The sequence below is a fragment of the Melanerpes formicivorus genome, unplaced genomic scaffold, assembly GCF_026170545.1.
Source record: "Melanerpes formicivorus ecotype bairdi unplaced genomic scaffold, bMelFor1.0.p_v2 SCAF_234, whole genome shotgun sequence".
Taxonomy (NCBI): Eukaryota; Metazoa; Chordata; class Aves; order Piciformes; family Picidae; genus Melanerpes; species Melanerpes formicivorus.
In genome coordinates, this window is record NW_027142586.1 from 107,838 (window position 1) to 131,449 (window position 23,612).

The 23,612-nt window shown below is 52.6% G+C and overlaps 1 protein-coding gene across 1 annotated transcript in view; it reads left to right on the forward strand.

Annotated features, from left to right (window-relative positions):
- LOC137458239 (E3 ubiquitin-protein ligase rnf213-alpha-like) overlaps positions 1–23,612 on the forward strand; it is a 70,640-nt gene that overhangs the window by 45,077 nt on the left and 1,951 nt on the right. The window contains exons 35-63 of the mRNA XM_068169876.1: positions 794–935; positions 2,865–3,038; positions 3,393–3,526; positions 3,785–3,942; positions 4,178–4,381; positions 5,891–6,084; positions 6,633–6,753; positions 7,110–7,210; positions 7,625–7,798; positions 8,498–8,670; positions 8,754–8,850; positions 8,934–9,045; positions 11,237–11,420; positions 12,542–12,744; positions 12,872–12,973; positions 13,319–13,534; positions 14,283–14,364; positions 14,680–14,714; positions 16,581–16,675; positions 16,801–16,951; positions 17,043–17,211; positions 17,601–17,692; positions 18,060–18,314; positions 18,499–18,634; positions 18,891–18,974; positions 20,506–20,677; positions 20,896–21,091; positions 21,846–21,923; positions 22,166–22,366. Coding sequence (XP_068025977.1) covers positions 794–935; positions 2,865–3,038; positions 3,393–3,526; positions 3,785–3,942; positions 4,178–4,381; positions 5,891–6,084; positions 6,633–6,753; positions 7,110–7,210; positions 7,625–7,798; positions 8,498–8,670; positions 8,754–8,850; positions 8,934–9,045; positions 11,237–11,420; positions 12,542–12,744; positions 12,872–12,973; positions 13,319–13,534; positions 14,283–14,364; positions 14,680–14,714; positions 16,581–16,675; positions 16,801–16,951; positions 17,043–17,211; positions 17,601–17,692; positions 18,060–18,314; positions 18,499–18,634; positions 18,891–18,974; positions 20,506–20,677; positions 20,896–21,091; positions 21,846–21,923; positions 22,166–22,366 — 4,235 coding nt within the window. The remainder of the gene's footprint in view (positions 1–793; positions 936–2,864; positions 3,039–3,392; positions 3,527–3,784; positions 3,943–4,177; positions 4,382–5,890; positions 6,085–6,632; positions 6,754–7,109; positions 7,211–7,624; positions 7,799–8,497; positions 8,671–8,753; positions 8,851–8,933; positions 9,046–11,236; positions 11,421–12,541; positions 12,745–12,871; positions 12,974–13,318; positions 13,535–14,282; positions 14,365–14,679; positions 14,715–16,580; positions 16,676–16,800; positions 16,952–17,042; positions 17,212–17,600; positions 17,693–18,059; positions 18,315–18,498; positions 18,635–18,890; positions 18,975–20,505; positions 20,678–20,895; positions 21,092–21,845; positions 21,924–22,165; positions 22,367–23,612) is intronic.

Here is a 23,612-nt window from a genome sequence, read left to right on the forward strand (position 1 = left end):
TGGTGTGCATCAAAGCTGTGGTGGGTGGAGAAGTGGAGAAGTGGTTCAAGAGCCAGAGGATGAGGTTGGATGGGGTCTCCTTCACCTCCCAGCACAGTTCCTGAGATGTGGTGGGAATCTGTGCTAAGCCACAAAGCTCTGCTGCAGACCTTGGTGGATGATCCCAGCTGGATGTCCTTTCCCAACTGAAGCTGAATTCCACATAGGACTGACAAAAAGATCCTGGGTGGGTGGTGGTTGGGTGGAAGGTTGTGGCAACCAAAATGCCTTGAAGGTTCCTCAGCACAGGAGAGACATGGACCTGTTGGAACAGGGTCAGAGGAGGCCATGGGGATGATCAAAGGGTGGAAACCTTCTACTGTGAGGCCAGGCTGAGTGAGTTGCGGTTGTTCAGCCTGGAGTAGAGAAGGCTCTAGGGAGACCTTCTTGAGGTCTTTCAGTACTTCAAGGTGGCTACAGGGAAGATGGGGTGACCTTCATCAGGAAAGTGTGGTGATAGGAGAAGGGGTGATGGTTTGAAACTAAAAGATGAAGATTTAGACCAGATCTAAGGAAGATGGTCTTTGACATTAGGGTGGTGAGACCTTGGTCCAGGTTGCCCAGAGAGATGCCCCATCCCTGGAAACATTCCAGGTCAGGTTGTTTGGTGCTCTGAGCAGCCTGCTCTAGTTGTGGATGTCCCTGCTGACTGCAGTGGGGTTGGACTGGATGACCTTTGAAGGTTCCTTCAAACCCATCTCCTACTTGGAAATGAAGACCAGGAGAGGTTTAACCAGCACTGTCCCCTGCTTAGCTTCCAGCCTCTTTCTGACCATCCTGAAGAAGAGGATTTGTGTCCTACTCCATGAGCGAGAGAAAAGAACCCAGGAGCCTCAGAGGTGGATTTTCCGTGAGGCGCTCTCCATGAAGTTCATCCTGGAGGACACCTCCTTCAGGTAGGGTTGGCCGTAGGCCACCTTCCTCATCTCACCTTGTTTTGCTGTGTGAAGAGTGAGGCACCTTGCTTGAAGACCAAGACCAGACCAAGTGATGTCACTCAGAGGTCCATTCTGGCACCATATCTTCCATACTCTTCCATATGTGTCCAGGCTGGGACCATATACTCCATTCTCTTCCACATCTTCATTAAGGACACAGTGAGACCAAGTGACCTCAGGGGGTTTGTAGGTGACACCAAGCTAACTGGTGCAGTTGACATGTTTGAGGGACGTGATTCCTCCAGAGGGCCCTGGACAGGCTGAAGAAGTGGGACCATGGGAACCTCGTGAGGTTCTACACGGTTTGGAAGGTGGGCTGGGGCAACCATGAGTGCCAATCAGGCTGGAGAGCAGACCTGTGGAGAAGACTTGGGGGTGCTGGTAGGTGAAAAAGTGGACATGAGGTGACTCAGAAAGCCAAGCAGCTCCTGGGCTGATCCCCAGCAGCATGGGCAGCAGGTGGAGGGAGTGGATTCTGCCCCTCTGCTCTGCTCTTGCTGGGACCCTTCCCACACTGCTGGGTCCAGCTCTGGAGTCTTCATCACAGGAGACTCAGGGAGTTGTTAGAGAAGGTTCGGAGATGGCCAGAGGGTGGAAGCCCTCTGCTGTGAGGCCGGGATGAGAGAGTTGGGGTTGTTCTGCCTGAAGAGAAGACTCCAGGGAGACCTTCTTGAGGTCTTTCAGTACTTCAAGGTGACTACAGAAAAGGTGGGGTGGGACCTTCAGCCGGGCTTGTTGGGACAGGACAAGGGGTGATGGTTTGAAACTAAAAGATTAAGATTTAGAGCAGGTCTAAGGAAGATCACTGTGAGGGTGATGAGACACTGGCCCAAGTTGCCCAGAGAGGTGGGAGATGTCCCATGCCTGGAGCCATTCCAGGTCAGGTTGTCTGGGGCTCTGAGCAACCTGATCTGTCGTAGGGTTGGAAGGGTAAGGCCAAGAAGCCTCCTCCCTCCCCCCTGTAAAGTAAAGGGAAAGAAAATTGAAGGGAAAGGGAAAAAACCTCACAGCTGAATTAGCAAAGCAATAGGTGCTGTATATTTACAAAGCAATGTAGGATATGCAGGGGGATATATACAAATTTACAATATTTACAATATATACAAAGATATACAACAGAGTAGCACAGAAATGAGAGCTCCCCCCTCTGCTGAGGGGGTTCCCCACCTCCGCTTCCCCTCCCCCTCTCCCTTTCCCCAGAGCGGGTTAGAAAGAGAGAGAAAAGAGGAAAAAAGTTAGAAGCAGTTATGTGTTAATTGGAAAGCAGCTAATACTGGCCTTGCAGTTTTTATCAATTTTCAAGGCCGAGCCTTGGCCGAAAGCCCAGAGACAGCTGCTGCCCAGAGGAGGAGCGGAAGCAAGACTGATAGAAGAGTGCCGGAATGCCCAGGATACCCTCCTGCACTCCCAGTTCAGACGGTGCTTCCTCCCACTCTACCAATGAAATTAGTTTAGATCCTTCTTTTCGTTTACCAACTTCCGTCCACCATGTTCCCTTTCTTAAGGGGACAGCGTCAACCGGTCACACTGATCACAGAATGTTTTGGGTTGGCAGGGACCTCAAAGGTCACAGTATCACAGTCATCCAGTTCCAACCCTCCTGCCATGAGTTTGAGCAACCTTCCACTAGCCCAGGTTGCTCAAAGCTCCATCCAACCTGGCCTTGAACACTCCCAGGGATGTGACATCCAAACCTCTCTGGACAACCCCTTGCAGCTTCTCACCCTGTCAAGTCTGGATGTCCAACACTGGGAGCCTTCAGAAGTGTTTGGGTTGTTTGGGTTGTCTTCTGGGTCTTGCAGACCCATGGTGTCTCCTGGTCAGACATGGGTTTCTTGGTGGGAGACAGAGAAGCCATGAGATAAACCACATCATCTCCTCTTGCAGACAAGCCCTCTGGATGCACCTGGAAGACATCGTGGCCAACATCTTCGCCCAAATTCTCGCTGTGGTGGACGCCAACAACAACCTGAATCACATCTGTCAAGGTTCTCCCCTCGCAGACCTCTGGCTCCAGATGTTCCAAGAGGAAACCTTCCTCACAATTAAATACTCCTGGAAGTAAGAGTTGAGCTGTGAATGGTCAGTGTGGTGGTTTCCCTTAGGACAGTAGAAGCTGGTGTCCACAGTCAACCAGAAGCTCCTGCTGGAGGTGCAGATGTTTTTAGCCGTGGAAGGTCTTGGGTGTCAACCTGCTGGCACCAGAACTTCTCTGTTGCTTTAAGATGTTTGGCCAAATTAGATCCTTCCCTTCTCTTCCCAAGTTTTCCCTCACTTCCCAACTAAATTTTTTTCCCCAGGCTTCTGACCTCCTTTAAAGACATCAGTGGGACCTGGGAGCTTCTTAGAGGTGGTCCATCTCTGGACACCTGTTGTCTGCTGCACAATTTAATGCTTCTTTTGGTTGACTTCCAGGAGATTAGATGCAAAGATCTCTGTGCTGTCAATGACTAAAGACCCCAACGTCACTATCACCTGCCAGTTCCCATTCAGCTGGGTTGTGAAGGCCTACCTGGACGATGTGTGGGAGAAGGTCTATCACATGAAAGGTAACATGAAGACTTTCCAGAGGGAGCTTTGTCCCAGCAGAGCTGCCCCAAATCCATGTCCAGTTAGGAAGAGGAACCATGGCGTTCACTTAACTGACCCAGGACGTCCTTGTTCATCTCTTCTGCCTCTTCTTCCTCTTCCAGTAGAGGCATCAATCCCCTTCACCCATGGCTTGCACTTGGCCACATGTCCAACTCAATCTTAAGGAGGACCATTTGCTCCTAAGTGGCCATAACTCTCGTCCTTGTCCTTTCTAGGTCAACCCCAGAAGCCAACAGAGGATGTGGCCAGGTTCTACCACAGCTTCATCAAGAGCAACTTGATGCCAGGTGGCAGCAACCCAGAGGTCCTGCGCTGCTACACCAACGACTTCCTCAGGATGGCTTTTCCTGGGCAGGACCTGGCTGTCTACGAGGTGAGTAGGCTTGGCTAGAGCATCATCTTCAACAGACCCTGGACAGTTGACCCTAGTCCTACCCTTCCTGTCCAGATCTGATGTTTTGATCAACCTTCTGGGGCTACACCTCAACAGCTATGAACATTCAGTCTTGATTTACCATTTCTTGGTGAGGAAGAATCATGTGGTGGACACCACAGCAGGGCTGAGTCCTCTTGGCTTTGCTGTGAGCAGGAATGATACTTTGTTTCAGATCCTCTCCAAAGTCTTCTTGGCCAATGCTGGCCAACTCTGCTCCTCCCTGGGCAAGAGAGAGATGGACTTCTCTCCAATCTGGCTTCACATGGAGCACTTCTACCTCCAAGATGACTACCAGCTCTTCATTGACATAGCCAAGAGCAATGACACTGTTGTGAGTGAGCTGCAGGCCATGTATGAGAAGGACCCACCAGAAATGGTGAGCAGAGGGTTGGGTTTGTCTCCTAACCCTTCTCCTAGGGCTTTGGATCTTGATGGTCTTCACACTCTCAATGGTTTCATGACAGACTGTGGCATTAGTGTGACATCCTTGTGATGATGTCACTCTGGGGGGGGTCATGCTGACATTTTGACCCTAGAGGTGGGTGGCTTGTGCTCCAGCTCCTCATCTTGTCACATCCACATGGAGATGTCCACACCCCTCCTGTGATGCTTTTTTGCTTAGAGCAGCAAGTCAAAGCTTGAAGAGAACCCCACACACTGACTCCTTCTTCTTGAGTGGTGGAAGCACCTGGGGATGTTCAGCCTGGAGAAAAGCAGGCTGAAGGGAGACCTTCTGGCTCTCTACAGCTCCCTGAAAGGAGGTTGGAGCCAGGTGGGAGATGATGTCTTTTCCAAAGGAACAAGAGATAGGACAAGATGAAACAGTCTCAAGTTGCTCCAGTGGAGGTTTAGGTTGGACATGAGGATAAATGTCCTCACCCAAAGGGTTGTCAAGGCTTGGCCCAGGATTCCCAGGGCAGTGGTGGAGTCCCCATCCCTGGCAGGGTTTCAAAGCCATGGAGATGTTGTGCTGAGGAACATGGTTTGATGGTGACCTGGCAGTGGTTGGTCAGCGATTGGACTTGATCATCTCGGAGGTCACTTTCAACCAAACCAATTCCATGATTCTTTCTCCAAGGCATGCTTAGACTCATCCAAGCCCTTCCTGGTTTTCAGAGTCCATTTATTTCCATCTTGGCCTTGCCTATACTCATCTACCTACAGTCATGGAATGGTTTGGGTGGGGAGGGACCTTCCATCTACTCCAACCTCCTTGCAGTCAGCAGGGACCAGAGCAGGTTGCTCAGAGCCCAAACCAACCTGACCTGCAGTAGTCCCAGGATGGGGCATCTCCCACCTCTCTGGCCAGCCTGGGCCAGGGTCTCACCACCTCCCTATGAACTGTTTCCTCCTTGTATCTGATCTCAATGTCCCCTCTTCCCATTGTCCCTTGTCCTGTCCCTACACAGCTTGGTTGAAGGTTTCTCTCAGTCTTCTGCTTGGCCTCTTTAAGCACTGAAAGGTCACCAGAATCCTTCTCTTCTCCAGGCTGGACAACCCCAACTGCCTCAGCCTGGCCTCAGAGCAGAGGGGGTTCAATCTCTGATCATTTTTGTGCCTCTCCTCTGGACATGCTCCAACAGGTCCATGTCTGTCTAAGAATCATGGAATGGTTTTGGTTGGAAGAGGCCTTTCAGGTCATCAAGTCCAACTGTTGACCCCCACTGCCAGGTCACCACCAAAACATGGCCCTCAGCACCACATCTCCGTGGCTTTGAAACCCCTCATGGTGAGGAACATCTTCCATAGATCTGAATCTCCATCTTTTAGTTCCAAACCATCACCTCTTGTTCTGTCCCAGCAGGCCTTGTGGTTTCTCCTCACTCTGTGCCACCCAGCAGTGTGGGCAGACCTTGACCTGGGCTCTTTGCCAATCTCGTTCCAGTTTGTGACTCTTGATGCCTTGAACATTCTCCTGAGGAAGCTGCAGCCCACTGAAGATGGACTTTTGCCCTTTGATGCTTGTGTAGCCTGGCTCGAAAGTGTCAAGTCCATCAAGCCCTGGGTGGAATGGGTCAGTCTGGACAACCATCAGCTTCACTTGCACCAGAAGCAGCAGCAGGTCCTGGAGTCTGTGTTGTAAGTTGAGTCACTCCTCTGTTGACAGTTGTGTGAGGAAGCTTCTTGAGGGCTTAAGGGGATGCCTCCTTCTTCTGGATTCATAACTCCTCCAATTGTCCACTCAGTAGCACAAGGTGGTGGCAAAGTGGCTCCACAACCCCCCCCCAAAATGTGGTGGGTGTTTCTTCATGATCCAGTTGCTTAGTTCTGGTGCAACTTCATTTCATGCTTGATGGTGCCAAAATGTTTTCTGGGGTGGGTCAAGGAGGTCTCTCCATAGACACTCTCCACCAGAAATGGGCTGGTGGTTTCAGTTTGACCCAAGAGTTGGTGAAACAAGTTGCCTAGAGAAGACTATGCCATGTCTCCTTCCCTCCAATGCCATCTCAGAAGGTCGTGGGTCATAAACTCAGAGTGGTTTGGGTTGGAAGGGACCTTTAAAGGTCATCAAGTCCTCAAGTGGCCACAGGCTACCTGGCATGGTCACAGATGTACCAGTGGGAAAGGAACCTCAGGAGATCTTGGAAGTCCAGCCTAAGCGGGACCCTCTGGGGGGTGTTTTATAGACATGATTGGACCTGCACCAACATTGTCTACATGTTGATTGACCATCTGCTGCACAACGAGACGCAGATAGAGGAGAAGCTCCTGAAGCTCGTGGTGAAGCAGTTCATTTTCCTCTGGAATGTAGGTCCTGGGGCAGCTGCTGGCTGTGAAGCTTGGGAGGGCTCTTCTCATCCAGGAGACCTCTGGTCCCAGCTATAGAGAGGTGGGAAAGGGTTGGACACACCATCCAAGAAAGAAACACTTTGGGTTCAGGACCCAAAGGGAGGATTTGGAATCAAGAGAGGCTTCTTTGAGGGCTTAGAGGCTTGACCCAGGTCTCTTACCCTCAGAGGTCCACACAGAGACATCCCAGCATGGATCTGCTGAGTTCTGTTCTCACCCCATGTCCCTGAAGCACTGACATCCCCTAAGGGATGTCCTCCACAGAGTGTAGAGATGTTTCTGCTGAGCTTGCCCCATGTGTTTGGCTTTCCCAGCTGCTCCACAAAATGCCAAGATTTGAGCCGGAGAAGACTTTTGATTTGGTGACCAAAGTGCTGAAGCAATGCAACAAGAACGCTGATGTTGTCTACCTGGTGTAAGTCCAACCTGCAAAGAGTTGACTTTGAGGTCTTCCTCTATCCATGTGACATTTGTTAAGGGTGGGGGTGAACCTCATTGAGTCGAGGGGTGAGAACCTGTCTTGGAGGTGATGGCTGGCTCATCTCTGGAGTAACTTCTCTTAGGTGTGGTGCCCAAGAAACCAACTCCTCTGAGCACTCAGGTTCTCCACCCCCTTCACCCAGCCATCCTCACCACACAACCAGGGTGGGATGGTCCTCAGGCAGCTTAGAAGCTGCTGGTTCTTGAAGTGGTTACTGTGGTTCTCTGCTCAGCAGGCTGAGCAAAAATGTCCAGCCAGCTCCACCCCCCACCCCAGGGTGTGCATCAGGCAGGAACCAACCTCGTGCTCCTCCTCAAATCAACTTCTTCTCTTGGTGGTGTCCCTCAGGAAGGGGGTGAAGGACTGCAAGAGCTGCCTGCGGGAGATCACGGAGCCGGCAGAGCTGCCCTGTGGCCACATCTTCTGCACCCCCTGCATCCTGGAGTGGCCCAACCAGCAGTGCAAGATCTGCAAGGAGCACTTCCCAGAGGACTACACACCCACGGCTTCCGAGGCCACAAGGTGCCTCGGTGTAGGCCAACATCTGGCCTGTCTCCAGTGTCTTCATATTGAGCATTGGGTCTGGGTTGGAAGGGAGAATATCAAGAGTTGGCTGCCAGCCATGGGCTCAGCCAACCTTCAGCTAGAGAATGTTGCTCAAAGCTACATCCAGCCTGACCTTGAATGGTTCCAGGGAGGAGGCTTCCACCACCTTTCTGGGCAAGCTGGGCCGGTGTCTCACCACCACTATGGTGAAGAACTTCTTATCTAACCTAAAGCTCTCCTCTTTCAACCTAACACTGTTAGCCCTTGTCCTATCACTACACTTCCTGATGAAGGTCCCTCCTCATCCTTCCTGAAGGGTCCTCATTTTCCTGAAGGTCCCTTTAAGTACTGGTAGACCATTGAAGGTCCCCTCAGAGCCTTCTGCAGGCTGAACAACCCCAGCTCTCCTAGCCTGTCCACACAGGGGAGGTGTTTCAGCCCCTTGATCATCTTCATGGCCTCCTTTGGACCTACTCCAACAAGTCCATGTCCTTATGTTGCAAACCCCACAGCTGGACATAGTTCTCCAGGTGGGAGTCTCACAGAAGATGAAGTTGCCTCAACCAGCAACCATCTCATCTCCTTGATTGGGTCCTGCAGAGACAGAGAGTGGCAGTGATGACCTTTTCTTAGTTGGACATTGACCATAGGTCTTGGTTTCCTTCTGGCTGCCAGGGAAGCTGTTGCCTGTCACAACAAGTTCCGGAGGAAGTGCAATTCCTTCTTCCTGGAGTTCCTCACTGTCTACTTCTTGGGAGACCAAGCAGCTCCATCAGCCCAGATCATCCAACGGTTGATCCAGTTTGTGGCTTGCAAACCCAACCCTGAGCAGCAAGCAGGGAAAAGAGGTAGGAGAGCTTAGTCCTACCCCACCCAGCTCTGACCTCATGCCCTTGGAGATCAGCTGACCCAGCTCATCCTTCCTTCCCAGTCTACAAGCCCAAGAGCGAGCTGTCACCCTTCGAGGAGTGCATGGACACCAGTCCCACCATCCAGTCCTCCCTCCTGAAGCTGCTGCTGAGATGCAGGTCAGCCTCCAGCTTGCCCTCAAACCCTGCTGCTGAGCCCCCTTGGTGACCTGGGTGCTGATGCTTCTCTTCTTCTGCCCTAGGTTCAACAGCGTCAAGGTTCACTTGGAAGAGTACCTGTCCCAGATGGAGGAGAAGATGTCCAACCAAAGTAGCAGAGACCATTTCTACTTCATGGTGATCCACTGTCTGGAGGTGAGTGCCCAGTCACCAAATCCCAGCATGGTTGGGTTGGCAGAGACCTCTGGAGACCTCCAGTCCAACCTCCTTGCCGAAGCAGGGCCATCTAGAGCAGGTGGGTTTGGAATCTCACTGGAGAAGGAGACTTCACAACCCTTCTGGGCAGCCTGCTCCAAGGCTCTGATCTCCTCAAAGCCCAGAAGTTTCTCCTGATAGAACCTCCTGAATTCCAGCTTGTGCCAGTTGCCCTTTGTCCTGTCCCTGGCCACCACTGAGAAGAGTCTGGCCCCATTCATGGACCTTTAGATGTTGCTGAGCATTGAGAAGGTCCCTCTCAGGCTGCTCTTTTCCAGCCTCATCCCCACCAGCACTCCCAGAGATGCTCCAGTCCCCTCATCACCTTCCGAGACCCTCCCCAGTAGAGACCCTCCCCAGTAGCTCCTTGTCCCTCTTGAACTGGGGAGCCCTGAACTGGTCCCTTCACTCCAGTTGTGTCCTCACCAGGGCAGGTCAGAAGGGCAGGAGAGCTTCACTCATGTTCTGTCCACTTATTCATGCCCTTCAGGAGACCATTTGCCTTCTTGGCCATGTTTTCAGTTCATGGTGAACTGGCAGCACTCCCAGGTCTTTCTCCATGGATCTACTTCCCAGCAGGTCAACCTCTCACTTGTACTGGTCCATGGGGTTGTTCCTCCCCAGATGAAGGACTCTCCACTTTCCCTGGCTGAGCTTCATGGGCTTCTGAATGAACTTTCATTAGGTTCCTACTGAACTTCATGGGAATCCCAACAGACATCATCACTTGGAGCCCCCACCCCAACTAAAACCTCTTAATCCCAAGGAAGGCCTCACCTTGAAGATGAGGAGAAGACACAAGGAAGAAGGAGCAACAAGGTCATCTCTAACCACATGAAAGACAAGAAGGTTATCAGGAGTAGCCAACATGGATGCACCAAGGGGAGATCCTGTCTGACCAATCTGATAGCCTTCTGTGAAATGATGCCCAGCTGGCTGGATGAGGGAAGAGCAGAGGATGTCACAGATCTTGACTTCAGCAAAGCTTTTGTTACTGTCTCCCATAACATCCTCGTAGAAAAGCTCTGGAGATGTGGCACAGACAGCTGGCCTGGGAGATGGATTGAAAACTGGCTGACAGCAGAGGTCAGAGGGTTGTCATCAGTGGCACAGAGTCAACTTGGAAGCCTGTGGCCAGTGGTGTTCCCCAGGGATCAGTACTGGGCCCAGTTGTGTTCAATACCTTTATCAATGACCTGGATGAGGAGACTGAGAGTCCCCTCAGCAAGTTCCTGATAATACAAAACTGGGGGGGTTGGCTGACACCCCTCAGGCTGTGCAGCCATCCAGTGTGACCTGGACAGGCTGAGAGCTAGCTGTAGGCAAACCTCATGAAGTTCAGTAAGGACCTGGGCAGGATCCTGCACCTGGGGAGGAATAACAACAGGCACCAGGACAGGTCAGAGGCTGCCCTGCTGGAGAGCAGCTCCATGGAGAAAGACTCTGGAGTACTGGTGGACACCAAGTTCTGCATGGGACAGCAATGTGCCCTGGTGGCCAAGAGAGCCAATGGGATCCTGGGGTGCATGAAGAAAGGTGTCCAGCAGGGCTAGGGAGATCCCTCTACCTCTCTACTCTGCCCTGCTGAGACCATACCTGGAATCCTATGTCCAGTCCTGGTCTCCCCAGTTCAAGAAAGAGAGATCTGCTGGAGAGAGTCCAAGGGAGAGCCACGAGGAGGATTTGGAGACTTGAGCATCTCCCCTGGGGCTGTTTAGTATGGAGAGAAGGCTGAGAGGGATCTGATCAATGTCTATCAGTAGCTGAGGGGTGGGGGTCAAGTGGAGGGGGCCAAGCTCTTTTGGGTGGTGCACAGCAAGAAGCCAAGGAACAACAGGCTCAAACTTGAACAGAGAAGATTTCAGCTCAAGATGAGGAGAACCTTCTTTACAGTGAGGGTGACAGAGCCCTGGAGCAGGCTGCCCAGAGAGGTTGTGGAGTCTCCTTCTCTGGAGACTTCCAAGACCCACCTGGATGCATTCCTGTGCAGACTACCCTAAGTGATCCTGCTTTGGCAGGGGGGTTGGACTGGATGATCTCTGGAGGTCCCTTCCAGCCTCTGATACACTGTGATCCTGTGATCCAAGGTCAGAACCCACCTTCAGGCTCTTAAAGCTGCCTCTTTGAACAGGATTTTATGCATCCTTCTGATGAAGAAGGTCTCAGAGAGCTTGCCCAGAGCTGCCTCTCCACCATGGACCTCTCCACCTTCTGCCAAGCCGAGGTCTCCAGGATTAACACCCTCCAGTCCATCGCCCAACTGCGCCTCTCCATCAGCCATGTGGCCACCACACTGGGCAGGCAGCTGCTCTCCGGTGAGTCCTTCAGCCTAGGCTCACACCAGAAGGTCTTGGACAAATCCCACCAAAAAAAAAAAGGTTCAACCTGGTGGGGTTCTGCTGGAACAAAAGAAAAAAGGAATTTCCATGACAATGGAATTTGGGTTGGAGAAACTTCCCAGCTCTTTGGTCTCCAGATTGAAGGTCTCCAAGCTGTGGAGAACTGGAGGGCCTTTAAAGTCCTGCTACAACCTAGGTACTACTACAACCTAAGTTCTGCTTCAGCCTAGGCCCTTCTACAGCCTAGATCCTACTGCAGGCTAGATCCTACTACAACCTAGGTCCTATTACAGCCTAGGTCCTACTACAGCCTATGTTGCACTACAGCCTAGGTCCTGCTGCAACCTAGGCACTACTACCACCTAGGTCCTACTACAGTCCTAGATCCTACTGCAACCTAGATCTTAATACAACCAAAGTCCTACTACAGCTCTGCTCTTACTGTAGCTTAGGTCCTACTACAACCTAGGTTCTTGTGGTGGTTTGGCCCTGGCCTAGGGGCCAGATTCCCATCAAAGCTGCTCTATCACTCCCCCTCTTAAATGGACAGGGGAGAGGGGAAAAATATAACAAAAGCCAGGAATAAGATAGAAGCAATTTAATAACAACAATAAGCAAAGGCAACAGACTGTGTGGAAGTGAAAGCAGAGAGAGAGATGTTGGTCTCCGCTGCCCATCAGCAGGACCATGGTCAGTCTTGGGCAGCAGGGCTCTCCAAGCTTGGTGGTTCCTTAGGAGGATAGATGCCAGGGATCAATCTCCCCCTTCCTCCTTTCACTTCATTCTCATATCTGAGCTGACCTCACATGGCATGGAACACCCCTTTGGCCAGTCTGGGTCAGCTGGCTCAGCCATGTCAAGATCTTGCCCGCCCCTCAGTGTACTCTTGGGGCAGGGAAATGTTGAAAGGGCACAGCCTGGAACACAGCCAAAGCACTGCTGTGTTATCAACTGCTGCTGCAAAACACAGCACTAGAAGCTGCTGTGAGGAGGATTAACTCCAGCTCAGACAAACCCAATATGGTCCTCCTGCAGCCTTAAGAGCTGTTGGTGAGGTGCCACCTGTGGGGCCTGAGAAACCTCCTACCCCACTGCAGATCCCAGCTCACCCTCTGCCCAGGAGAAGCAGAAGGACCAAGACCTGGTGGATGCTATGAAGAAGCTGGTTGCTAAGGCTCCAACTCCATGGCCACAGGTGTTCCTCATCAGAAACCTCTGTGACATCTATGGACTCACCTCCATGTGGAAGATCCTTCAGGTGGAGAAGTGGATTTTACCCCAAGGGGTGGACATTTCCCAGGTGAGTTGTTGTGAGGTGGGTTGAGCTAAAGAAGAGCTGAGGTGGGTCCTCAAAGGGTGATGCCAGCCTCCCCTTTGAGCCCTTTCACTTGTGCATGAGGGAGACAATGTCCCTCTGTGGCTTTCAGGACAGAAGTGCCTGGTCAAACACCATGCTGATGTTCTCGGTGCTGGACAGAGTGCAAAACCTGCTGAAGGACAAAGAGTCCCCAGAAAACCAGAGCTTGGCAGTGAGTATCTGTGGAGGATTCCTTGGGGGTTGGCCTGGAACCATTCATTGATCTGAGAGCATTGGGGGATTTGGGAGCATTGCTTGGTTTGGAACCACTGCTTGGTCTGGAACAGTTGGTTGGTCTGGGACTGTTGGTTGCTCTGGAACCATTTGTTGGTCTGCACCTTCCTGGAAGCAGGAGGTCTCCATCGGTGTTGATGAAAAGCTGTGGGGGCTCCCTGCTGCCAGGAGACACAAATGAGGAGTCTCATGGACCCTGAACCTCAGTGGTGAAGTCAGAAGACCCTTCCTGGGGACTTCACTTGTTGGTTGTCTTCCCTTGTGTCTGGTTCAACCTCTCTAGGCTGTCATGAGACAAATGGAGAACATCCTCCAGCTGCCACCAGTCCCAGAGGAGCTGCTGGAAGACAAACTGAAGAAGATCATGGATGCTCTGGGTGACAAAGAAGACCCAGGCCTGCTGGAGGTGGTCTTCCACACCGCACTCACCCTGGCCTTGTCCTCCAGCCCCATCACTCACCTCCTGAAGAATATCTGCTTCAAACCTGACGTGGTGAAGGTGAGTTATGAGGTTGAGGGACACAGATCTCCCCAGGCCACTGTCCTGGCCCAACGTGTCCCAGCAGACAGGCTGTGTGCTGGTCAGCTCGTTGCTTTGTGGGTTGTTGTTCCTCTCCTTCCTTGAGCTGGGAAGCAACTGTGACCATCCATCCTGTTCTGCTTCAAATGGGAATGATCTGAGTGGTCTGTGGGAGATGTCCATCTCTCTGCTCAAGGGGAGATGGGGGCCTAGTAGAGCTTAGTTGGTAGAGATTAGGTTGTTTCAAGCCCAGTTTGAGCAGCCTTCTTCTACCAAAGGTCTTTCACCACTCAGATGGTGGTGGAGATTCTCATTCATGAGCTGGGCTTCCCCTGGGGCCTGCCCATGCAGGACCTGTTCTTGTTATTTGAGGAGCCAACCAGGAGTTCCTGCTGCTTCCCTTGGAATGGAGACATCAGCCACCTCTAGGTCTTCTCCCTTCCCATTAAGGCAACTTCTGGCCCACGGCAAGTTGAGGCCCACAGTCAAAACTCATGAATAATTGGTTCTCTTGGAGAGTTTGCTCATGCCTGGTCACTCCAGCCTCACATCTCCCAGTCTGATGGACCTCACTTGGTCCTCAGAAACCAGAAGTTTCCCCCTGATGACAGTGGCCATCAAGGAGAACTCTTCTTCCTTCTGATGGCTTGAGAAGCAGAATTGTTCCTCAGCTAGGTGGGAAGGAGCTTGGCAGATGGTTACTCCACCTCTCACTTTCCTTTCCAAGGGGTCCTACCTCCCCACCATGCCTGGAGACCTTCTCTTTGATGAGAAGAACTGGAAAATTGGTGCTACAGACAAGATCTGGAGTAAGTACTGGGAGACCTCCTTGCTTTGGTGAACGCTGAGGATCCACCAGAAGCTACCTGAGATGGAACAGGGGATGGAGGGAAGGGATGAAAGACTTCTGAGGGCCGTCTCTCCCCTTCACTTGAGTCCTTCATGATCTCCACCTTGCTGGAGCAACTTTGGGTCCCTTTGGTCTGTGGGAGGCACATGGTGGGGCTGTAATACAGGAGGTGGGAGTCAGGCCTGGCACCTTCTTGGTGAGCTTCTGGCCACGTTCCCATCCTGGAGGCAGTGGTGGGAGATGACTGACTAACCATGTCCTCTTGCACACCTAGCTTGCAAGTGCGGCACCTTCTGGGTTGTCACCAAGGTAAGTATCTCTGGTGGGGGAGCTTTGTAGCTCTGTCTCTTGCTTCTTATTGCATCTCTGCAACCTCCATCAATCTTGGGATGAGCTGCTCAGGTCTTCTTCTGACTCCCAGAGGGTTCTTTGGGTGCAAGAGCAGCTGCAAGGCTTCAAAGCCACTTGGGTTCTCCTCCAAACCAGCTGTGCTCCTCTTCAAGCCAGCTGAGTTTTTTGGCAAACCAGCTAGGTTCTCCCCTAAGCCAGCTGGGTCATCCTCCAAGCTAGGTAGGTTCTTCTCCAAGCCAGGTGGGCTCTTCTCCATGCCATTTGGGTTCTTCTCCCAGTGATGCACTGACCTAAATGCAGCTGGGATTCGTGTCCCTTCATGGGAGCAGTAGAGCCAAGCAGGTGATTCTAGGTCTTGGTTAGTCTCAACCCCAAGCTGATGCCTACACTCATGCTGCTGGCTGTAGGAAGGACCTAGTTGGTCTGGAGATGTTTCCATCTCCTCCTGACTTCTCGTTAGCCACTACAGAGACCCCATGTAGGAAGTGTTGTAGTGTATGATCAAAATGATAAGCCAGAAATATGATACAATCTGAGCATGATTTAATAGATGTCACAAATGATTTTCCCAAGTTAGTTTGATGAGGTTCATTTGCCTGGCGCATGGCAGGCTGAGCACACACAACAGGAAGCTAATAAACAGTAGAATAACAGCCTAGGAAAATCAAACACTTGGAATACAGAGGAACAAACTGGAAACTCTTACAAGCGTGAAAACAAAAGCAGTGCCACCTTGGGTCGCAGGATGGAGCCCAGGGCATCGAGTGGAGCTAAGCAACAGGGAAAGAGGTGAGCCTCACAAACGTTAGGTAAATTAGCTTCACTTCCTCATGAACCATTGAGCTGCTCAGCAACAGGACTTTTGCTGGATGAAACGCTAACCAGGACTTGTGATTTGTAATCCAAGAGGCAGGCATAGCTCAAGAGTGTAAATTCCTAAACTCAAGAAGAGTAACAGAGAGGAGCTGCTGCAGTGGAGCTTGGCAGAAGGCAGCACACTGCCACTAGAACAAAAGAGAGAATCACCCTGAAGTCAGGAGCAGAATACAGGTGCTTGGGAGAGTCTGAAGAAAGAGCACAGTGTAGGTGCTAGTCACAGTCTCAGGACAGGATCACAGTGCAGGTGCTTGACACAGTCTGAAGACAGGAGCACAGTGCAGGTGCCTGTCACAGTCTGAAGAGAGGAGCACAGTGCAGGTGCCTGTCACAGTCTGAAGAGAGGAGCACTGTGTGGGTCCTTGTTGCAGTGTGAGGACAGGAGCACAGTACAGGTGCTTGTCACAGGCTGAAGACATGAGCACAGTGCAGGTGCTTTTTGCAGTGTGAGGACAGGAGCACAGTGCAGGTGCTTGTTGCAGTCCCCATGCCATTAAGGAGCAGGCTGTGAGCTTTCAAATCATCCTCCATAAAATGCCTTTTGGGAAAGGGTACAGCCCAAGGGCAGATCCCCTCTGCACATCCAGCCAAGCAGCTCAGAATGCTCTGCGGCAGGCACAGTGCACACCGCTTCACAAACAGGAACTGCACGCGTTAGAGGCGATGTGAAACGTGAAGCACAGGGATCAGCTTGTGCTCCCCCAGGCAGCCTGAGCAGCCCCTGCCTGTTGGCTCCTCCAGGGCAGCCAGGACCCTGCCTGGGGGAGGGAGGAGAGAGGACAGTGGCCAAAGAGGTTTAGCTGGTTTGTTAATGCCTCTTCTAGGACAGAAAGCTAAGTGGAGGATGTGGAAACTCCTTAGGTGCCTTCAGCTTTTGCTGGGTGCCTCCAGCACCTGGCTTGGCACCCAAGCCCCTCTCTCACTTCACCTTCTTGTGTTCACCTGCAGTGTGGGCGTCCCGACCAAGAGGCGCAATGCAAGTGTGGAACTACTGTTGGGGGACTCAATCACAATCCTGTAGATGGCTTTGAGGAGAAGAAGATGTAAGTCAACTGTCCCAGAATTCCAACCCTCCAGTGGAGGACCTGAGGCTGGCCCAAGCAAAAGTCTCTACATCCCGTGGGGCCTAGCCAAAGAGGCAGTAGGTGATGGATCCTTCTGTCTGCAGCACTGGAGATCAAACAGAGAAGGGCTACATCCTGGCAAGCCCCACCATGAGGAGAAGTGAGCTGGAGAGGTCCCTGTCACCTGCCTGTGTCAGTCTCACACGAGCTCTGCTCCACTCCACCCTTCTGCTGGGAACCTCCACTGACAGACAGGTGAGCAACTAACACCAGGCCATGAGGAGACTTCAGCCTTGGAGGGAGGCATTCTGGAGAGCTTCATGGTGGAGCCTGTCACATCTTCCAGGCAGTTCTAGACCTGATGAAGGAGAAACCAGAGAATGTGGAAGCCTTCTTCTGGGGCCACCTTCAGAAGGACATGGAGTGCCTGGCAGAAGCTCTCAGCAGGAACACAGAGGATGCTGTGTTGATTGTCCACCTCTTTCTGCAGCAGCTCAGCAAGCACAAGCCAGCAGGTAGGGAGATGTTCTGGGAGTAACCAGCAGGTTCATGGTGGTTGGCTTTTAACCAAGACCAGTGTCATGGCTTCCTCATTCCTCGGACAGTCTCCATCCTGGGAAACTGGTGAGAAGACAACCCAGCAGGTAGAGAATAATGACCCAACAGGTAGGGAGATGCTGGGAAGTTCTAGGAGGTCACCAGCAGGACCATGAGGACCCTGAGCACTTAAGGCCAGACCAGCTTGAGGGCACAAGCAATTTGGGAGACAGTTGGCTCAATCTGTGGCATCCCTTCTGCTCTTGGGTCCTCTTTCTACATCCTCTTACTCCTCCCTGTCAAGAAGTCAAAGGAAGCTCTGGTCAGAACATGAGCTCTACAGAGTCCTCCTTTGTGTCTTCTGCAGAGAGCAGTGTAGCCCTGAACATCCTGCCTGAAAAAAGGGACCGAGAAGAATGGGAGATGTCCTTCAAAGCCCTGGCTCAGCCCTTCTTCCAGGTACACCAACCTTTGCTGGTGGTTATGTCCACGTCCAGACACATCTGCTGAGCTCTGGGTGTTCCCACCTGGAAGAGAAGAGATTTGTGCCCTCAGTTTTGAGCTGGGACTTCATCCTGGTGTGGTCTCCTGCAGAGAATTGGCTTCTTGGAGGCTTTAGAAGCCAATTCAGATCCCCCTCGGAGAACACCGCCTGTGGGTTTCTCCTTGGGTGGTTCTGTCCTTGTCTCTTTATTGGCAAGTTCTCCTCATGCCCCCAACTTCTCCAGAGCCTTGGTTGCTTTTCTTTACCCTAAGACCTCGTGAATGGCCCTTAGGCTGCTTGGGTGACATGGGGTGGCCTCTAATGACCACTGGGTTCTTGCAGGAACTGGAGCAGCTCCTGAATTCTGTCAAGGAGCAGAGGATGAGTGAAGGTTCCCATGGCTCCAGCCTTCTCCTGAAAATAGCTTATGGCCAGACACCACCTTTCCAAGACCTCCCAACTGAGGGGTTGATCAACCAGGCCTGCATGTGGAGGTTTGAACAGAAGATGACCATCCAGACCCTGATGCATTTCCTGCTGCAGGAAGATGGAGGCACTGGAAATCCTTACCCCATCCTGCTGGAGCTCCTCTCTGAGGTTGGCTGTGGGAACATCTCCTCCCCTCCAAAACATGGTAGAGTCAGTCTGGGCGGTGCCCATGTGGCACTGGGACAACTATTATCCAGCCCACTCCATGTTTCTTTGGAGCATCCAAGCAAGATGAGGTCCTCCTCCAGATAGGATCCTTGTCTGTTGAATCACTCTGGATATTGTCTTCCAGCTTGAGAACATCCAACATGTCCAACATCTGCCTGACATCTTGCACCTGCAGAATGCCCTGATCCACTTCTTCCAGAACAGCCACATAGGAGAAGACTACACAGTCCAGCAGTTTCTGCAGCAGCCTGAACTTTCAGGTGCGTTATGGGATGCCACCATGGCTGGGATGTGGGTGTTGGACAGCACCCAGGTGCTCCACTGAGAAGCTGCTGCAGTAGTTTGTGTGGTGGAGCCAGCCCAGGAGCAGCCCATTGAGACTCATGGTGTCTGCTGATGTCACACATGGTCCTGAAGCCCAATGTGATACCTGCAGTGCTGTGTCTGTCAGAAGTCATCCTTAGACCTGAGATGGCTCCTTGGTGGGGCTCCTTTCTCCTCTTTCTGTGTCCACAGAGGACCAACGCTGGGCATTCAGCAGAGCCATAGAGACCATCCGGAAAGTCTGGAGCAACATCAAGATGAACCCACCCAGCTCAGGTATGTGGTCACCCTCAGGGTATCATGGCCCTCTTTGTTGGCCCTTTCTTCTGCAGATGAAGGACCAGGCCATGTTCAGCCTGGAGAAAAAGAGGCTGAAGGGAGACCTTCTGGCTCTCTACAACTCCCTGAAAGGAGGCTGGAGACAGGTGGGGTCGAAGTCTTCTCCCAAGTGATGGAACAAGAGGAGATGGCCTCAAGTTCCACCAGGGGAGGTTTAGGTTGGACATGAGGAGAAATGTCCTCAACCAAAGGGTTGTCAAGGCTTGGCCCACAATTCCTAGGGCAGTGGTGGAGTTCCCATCCCAGGAAGGGTTTCACAGCCATGGAGATGTGGTGCTGAGGAACATGGTTTTGTGGTGGCCTGGCAGTGGCTGGGCTCCATGATCTCCAAGGTCTTTTCCAACCTGAACCATTCCATGATTCCATGATTCTTCTGGAGATGTTACAGTATCACAGTATGACAGTATCACTAAGGTTGGAAGAGACCTCAAAGATCATTGAATCCAACCTGTCTCCACAGACCTCATGACTAGACCATGGCACCAAGTGCCACATCCAATCTCCTCTGGAACACCTCCAGGGATGGGGACTCCACCACCTCCCTGGGCAGCACATTCCAATGGTCAATGACTCTCTCCATGAAGAACTTTCTCCTCACCTCCAGCGTAAACTTCCCCGGTGCAGCTTGAGACTGTGTCCTCTTGTTCTGGTGCTGGGTGCCTGGGAGAAGAGACCAACCCCTTCCTGGCCACAACCACCTTTCAGGGAGTTGTAGAGAACAATGAGGTCACCCCTGAGCTTCCTCTTCTCCAGGCTAATAAACCCCAGCTCCCTCAGCCTCTCCTCACAGGGCTGTGCTCAAGGCCTCTCCCCAGCCTTGTTGCCCTTCTCTGGACACATTCAAGTGTCTCGATGTCCTTCCTAAACTGAGGGGCCCAGAACTGGGCACAGGACTCAAGGTGTGGCCTAACCAATGCAGAGTCCAGGGGCACAATGACTTCCCTGCTCCTGCTGGCCACACTATTCCTAATGCAGGCCAGGATGCCATTGGCCCTCTTGGCCACCTGGGCACACTGCTGGCTCATGTTTAGGCAGCTGTCAATCAGCACCCCCAGGTCCCTCTCTGTTTGGGAGCTCTCCAGCCACTCTGACCCCAGCCTGTAGCTCTGCATGGGGTTGCTGTGGCCAAAGTGCAGCACCCAGCACTTGGATTGGTTGAATGCCATCCCACTGGACTCTGCCCATCTGTCCAGTCGGTCGAGGTCCCTCTGCAGAGTCCTTCTGCCCTCTAACTGACCAACATCTGCTCCCATGTTCTGAAGCTGAGCCTCTTTCTGCTACCACCCTTCCAAGCAAAGCTGCTGACCTTGCTTGTTCTACCTTCTAAAAACCCTCCCAGGGGACAAAAGCCTCCTGGAAAGGCCAAGACCTCAGTGATAGGGTGTGGTAGTTTTAGGCTATCAACCACCACATAGGGAGAACTTCCTCATGGATCCATAGTGAGCAGGTCTTTCCCACCCTCTTTCAGGCATCACTGTCAAGCCAGACCTCTCACCAAATGAGATCAACACCAGCACCACCACCATCCTGAACCTCCTCCCCACCCAATTCTCCATCAGCCACTTGGTGACCACATTGCTCATTCAGCTGCAGAACAGCTGTGTGGACACGGCCGCGCGGGTCACCAGGGAGAGGCAACGGTAGGTCCTCATCTGCTCAGCTGGTGTCTTGTCCACCTCTTCCACTCACCATGAGAGGTTTCCAGGGCTGGTGTTCAACCTGCAGGGGACTTGTGGTGGCCAGATGGTGACGTTGGAAGGTCTTGGTGGCTTGGTGTTCAGTAGAGCAGGTCCTTGATGGCAGAGAAGGATCAGGTGAGAGGCGCTGCAACCACACAGAGCAACCTTCTCCCTCCCAGGTCCATCTCAGCAGAAGAAGTGAAGCCCTCCTCTGTGTTGGCCATCACCAAAAGTGACCTGCTGACCATGGCCCTGGCCAACCTGCAGTATGAGATAGAAGAGGATGGCACCAAGACGACCTACTTTGACTTCCAGCTGCTGCAGCGCCAAGTGGTTCAACGCTTCATCAGTGGGAAGCCCATCATCAAGAGCCAGGTGAGCTCAGCAGTGGCCAAGTTGGGTTGTCCCAGGCCAGAAGTGGCCTTGGGGTCTATTTCCAGCTTCCTCTAGAGCCACCAGACTCAACCAAAATCATTGGCAGAAGCCTGCTCTGTATCTGTCTCTGCTCCTTGGGTTTTGAAGGACTCCCATAGTCAGAAAACCACTTCTCTGGTCATGAAATGGTGACCAGAGAGGGGAGGTGAGGACCTCCGTCCCTGTCTTCTGGAAAGGAGCTGTCTGCCTGGTTTGAGGAGCTGGCAGTTATTCCAAGAACTTCAAGAGGGTCCAAAGTGCGACTCTGAACCGCCTTAGTGGAGCACATCTCTGGCTGGGCTGTTGGTCTCCATTCTTTGAAACTTAAGCCTGGACATGATGGGAAAGGGGGACCTGAGGACACCAGAACCAGGCTGTTCTGCACCAGCAGGTGTCCATGTTCTCCTAAATGTGGAGATCAGCCCATGCTGGACCCTTTTGGTCATTCAAAATGGTTTCTAAAAGGACTTTCTCCATCCCCTTGCTGGAGGGGGAGGTGAGGATGCATCTCCTCCATGGAGATCCCTACCCCATCCATCAGAGTCCTCCCCTGACCTCCACAGCTCCACAGGAGACTCAGGATGCCATCAGCCACTTCCTGCAGAACCTTTGGGGCCATTCCATGGACCCACACCTGCCCAGCTGAGCTTCTCTGCTGGCCCCAGTTAAGTGACCCGAGGCAGGTTCATGACCACCTGTCTCAAACCCTTTCCAGACAGCTCCATCCATTGCCCTCAACAATGTGAGGACCCTCCAGGACACCAAGATGAAAGTCAAGGACCAGCTGCCCCAGGTAAGAAGCAAGCCACTGGTCTTCTCCATCCGACCCTGAGGTCTCCCCTCACATCCCATGACACAATGGGGCCTTGGAGACCAGGCTGCCATGCAGGAAGACCCAAAGCCCAACTCAAGTAGAGGGTTGGAGACCTGGTAGGACCCAGTTCTCCTGCTCCAGGGGGATAAGGACTCTGGCAGGACATCATGTTGTGGTGCTCCCAGCCCTCGTTGGGTCCCAGCGTTGATGTTCTCATGCAGGAGCCGCTCAGCATCAACCAGCAGAAGCGCATCATGGAAGAAGCTCGTTCGGTCAATGCCCTCTCCAAGGCCTTGGCCACCTTGAAGATGGCTGCTGAGTTCCTGGCTGTGACAGGTGGTGACCCAGAGCAGCCACTGCCCCACTACGTCCGTCGGGAGCTGAGGATGGACACCGATGCCAAGCAGTTCCAGGACCTGCCGGTGGGCAAGGGGCAAGGGGTTGGGGTGGGAAGCAGGATGTTCATGCCTTCATCACCCTATTGCCTCTCTGGGCAAAGCTTTTCACCTCCCATGGCTTCCACCACCTTCTCATGCTCCAAGGTCCCCAAGTCCATGGAGGGTTAGAATAAACTTTATTAGAATAAACCAAACCAGGTTGGAAGAGACTTTCAAGATCATCGTGTCCAACCCATCAACCAATCCAACCCACCCAAACAGCTAACCCATAGCACCAAGCACCCCATCAAGTCTCCTTCTGAACACCTTCAATGACGGCGACTCCACCACCTCCCCGGGCAGCCCATTCCATAGCGCAATCACTCTTTCTGTATAGAACTTCCTCCTAACATCCAACCTGAACCTCCCCTGGCACAGCCTGATACTGTGTCCTCTTGTTCTGGTACTGGCTGCCTGGGAGAAGAGACCAACATCACCCTGTCTACAACCTCCCTTCAGGTAGTTGTAGAGAGCAATAAGGTCACCCCTGAGTCTCCTCTTTTCCAGGCTGAGCAACCCCAGCTCCCTCAGCCTCTCCTCACAGGGCTTGTGTTCCAAACCCCTCACCAACTTTGTTGCTCTTCTCTGGACTCGTTCCAGCAAGTCAACCTCCTTCCTAAACTGAGGGGCCCAGAACTGGACACAGTACTCGAGGTGTGGCCTAACCAGTGCAGTGTGCAGGGGCAGAATGACCTCCCTGCTCCTGCTGGCCACACTGTTCTTGATGCAGGCCAGGATGCCATTGGCCCTCTTGGCTGCCTGGGCACACTGCAGGCTCATGTTCAGCCTACCATCAACCAGCACCCCCAGGTCCCTCTCTGCCTGGCTGCTCTCCAGCCACTCTGACCCCAGGCTGTAGCACTGCATGGGGTTGTTGTGGCCACTGTGCAGAACCTGGCACTTGGATGTGTTAAATCTCATGCTGTTGGACTCTGCCCATCTGTCCAGCCTGTCGAGGTCCCTCTGCAGAGCCTCTCTACCCTCCAGCAGATCAACTCTTGCCCCCAGCTTGGTATCGTCAGCAAATTTACTGCTGATGGACTCAATGCCCTCATCCAGATCATCAATAAAGAGGTTGGGGGTCTCCTGCTCAGAGCAAAAAGATCCTGGACACCTGAGAGGGTTTAAAAGCTTGGCTAGATGTTGGCAGGTCTTCGTGCCATATCCACCTCTGGGGACACCTTGGGCACTGAAGATGGCCTGGGACACCTCCATGGGGGACATTGGTGAT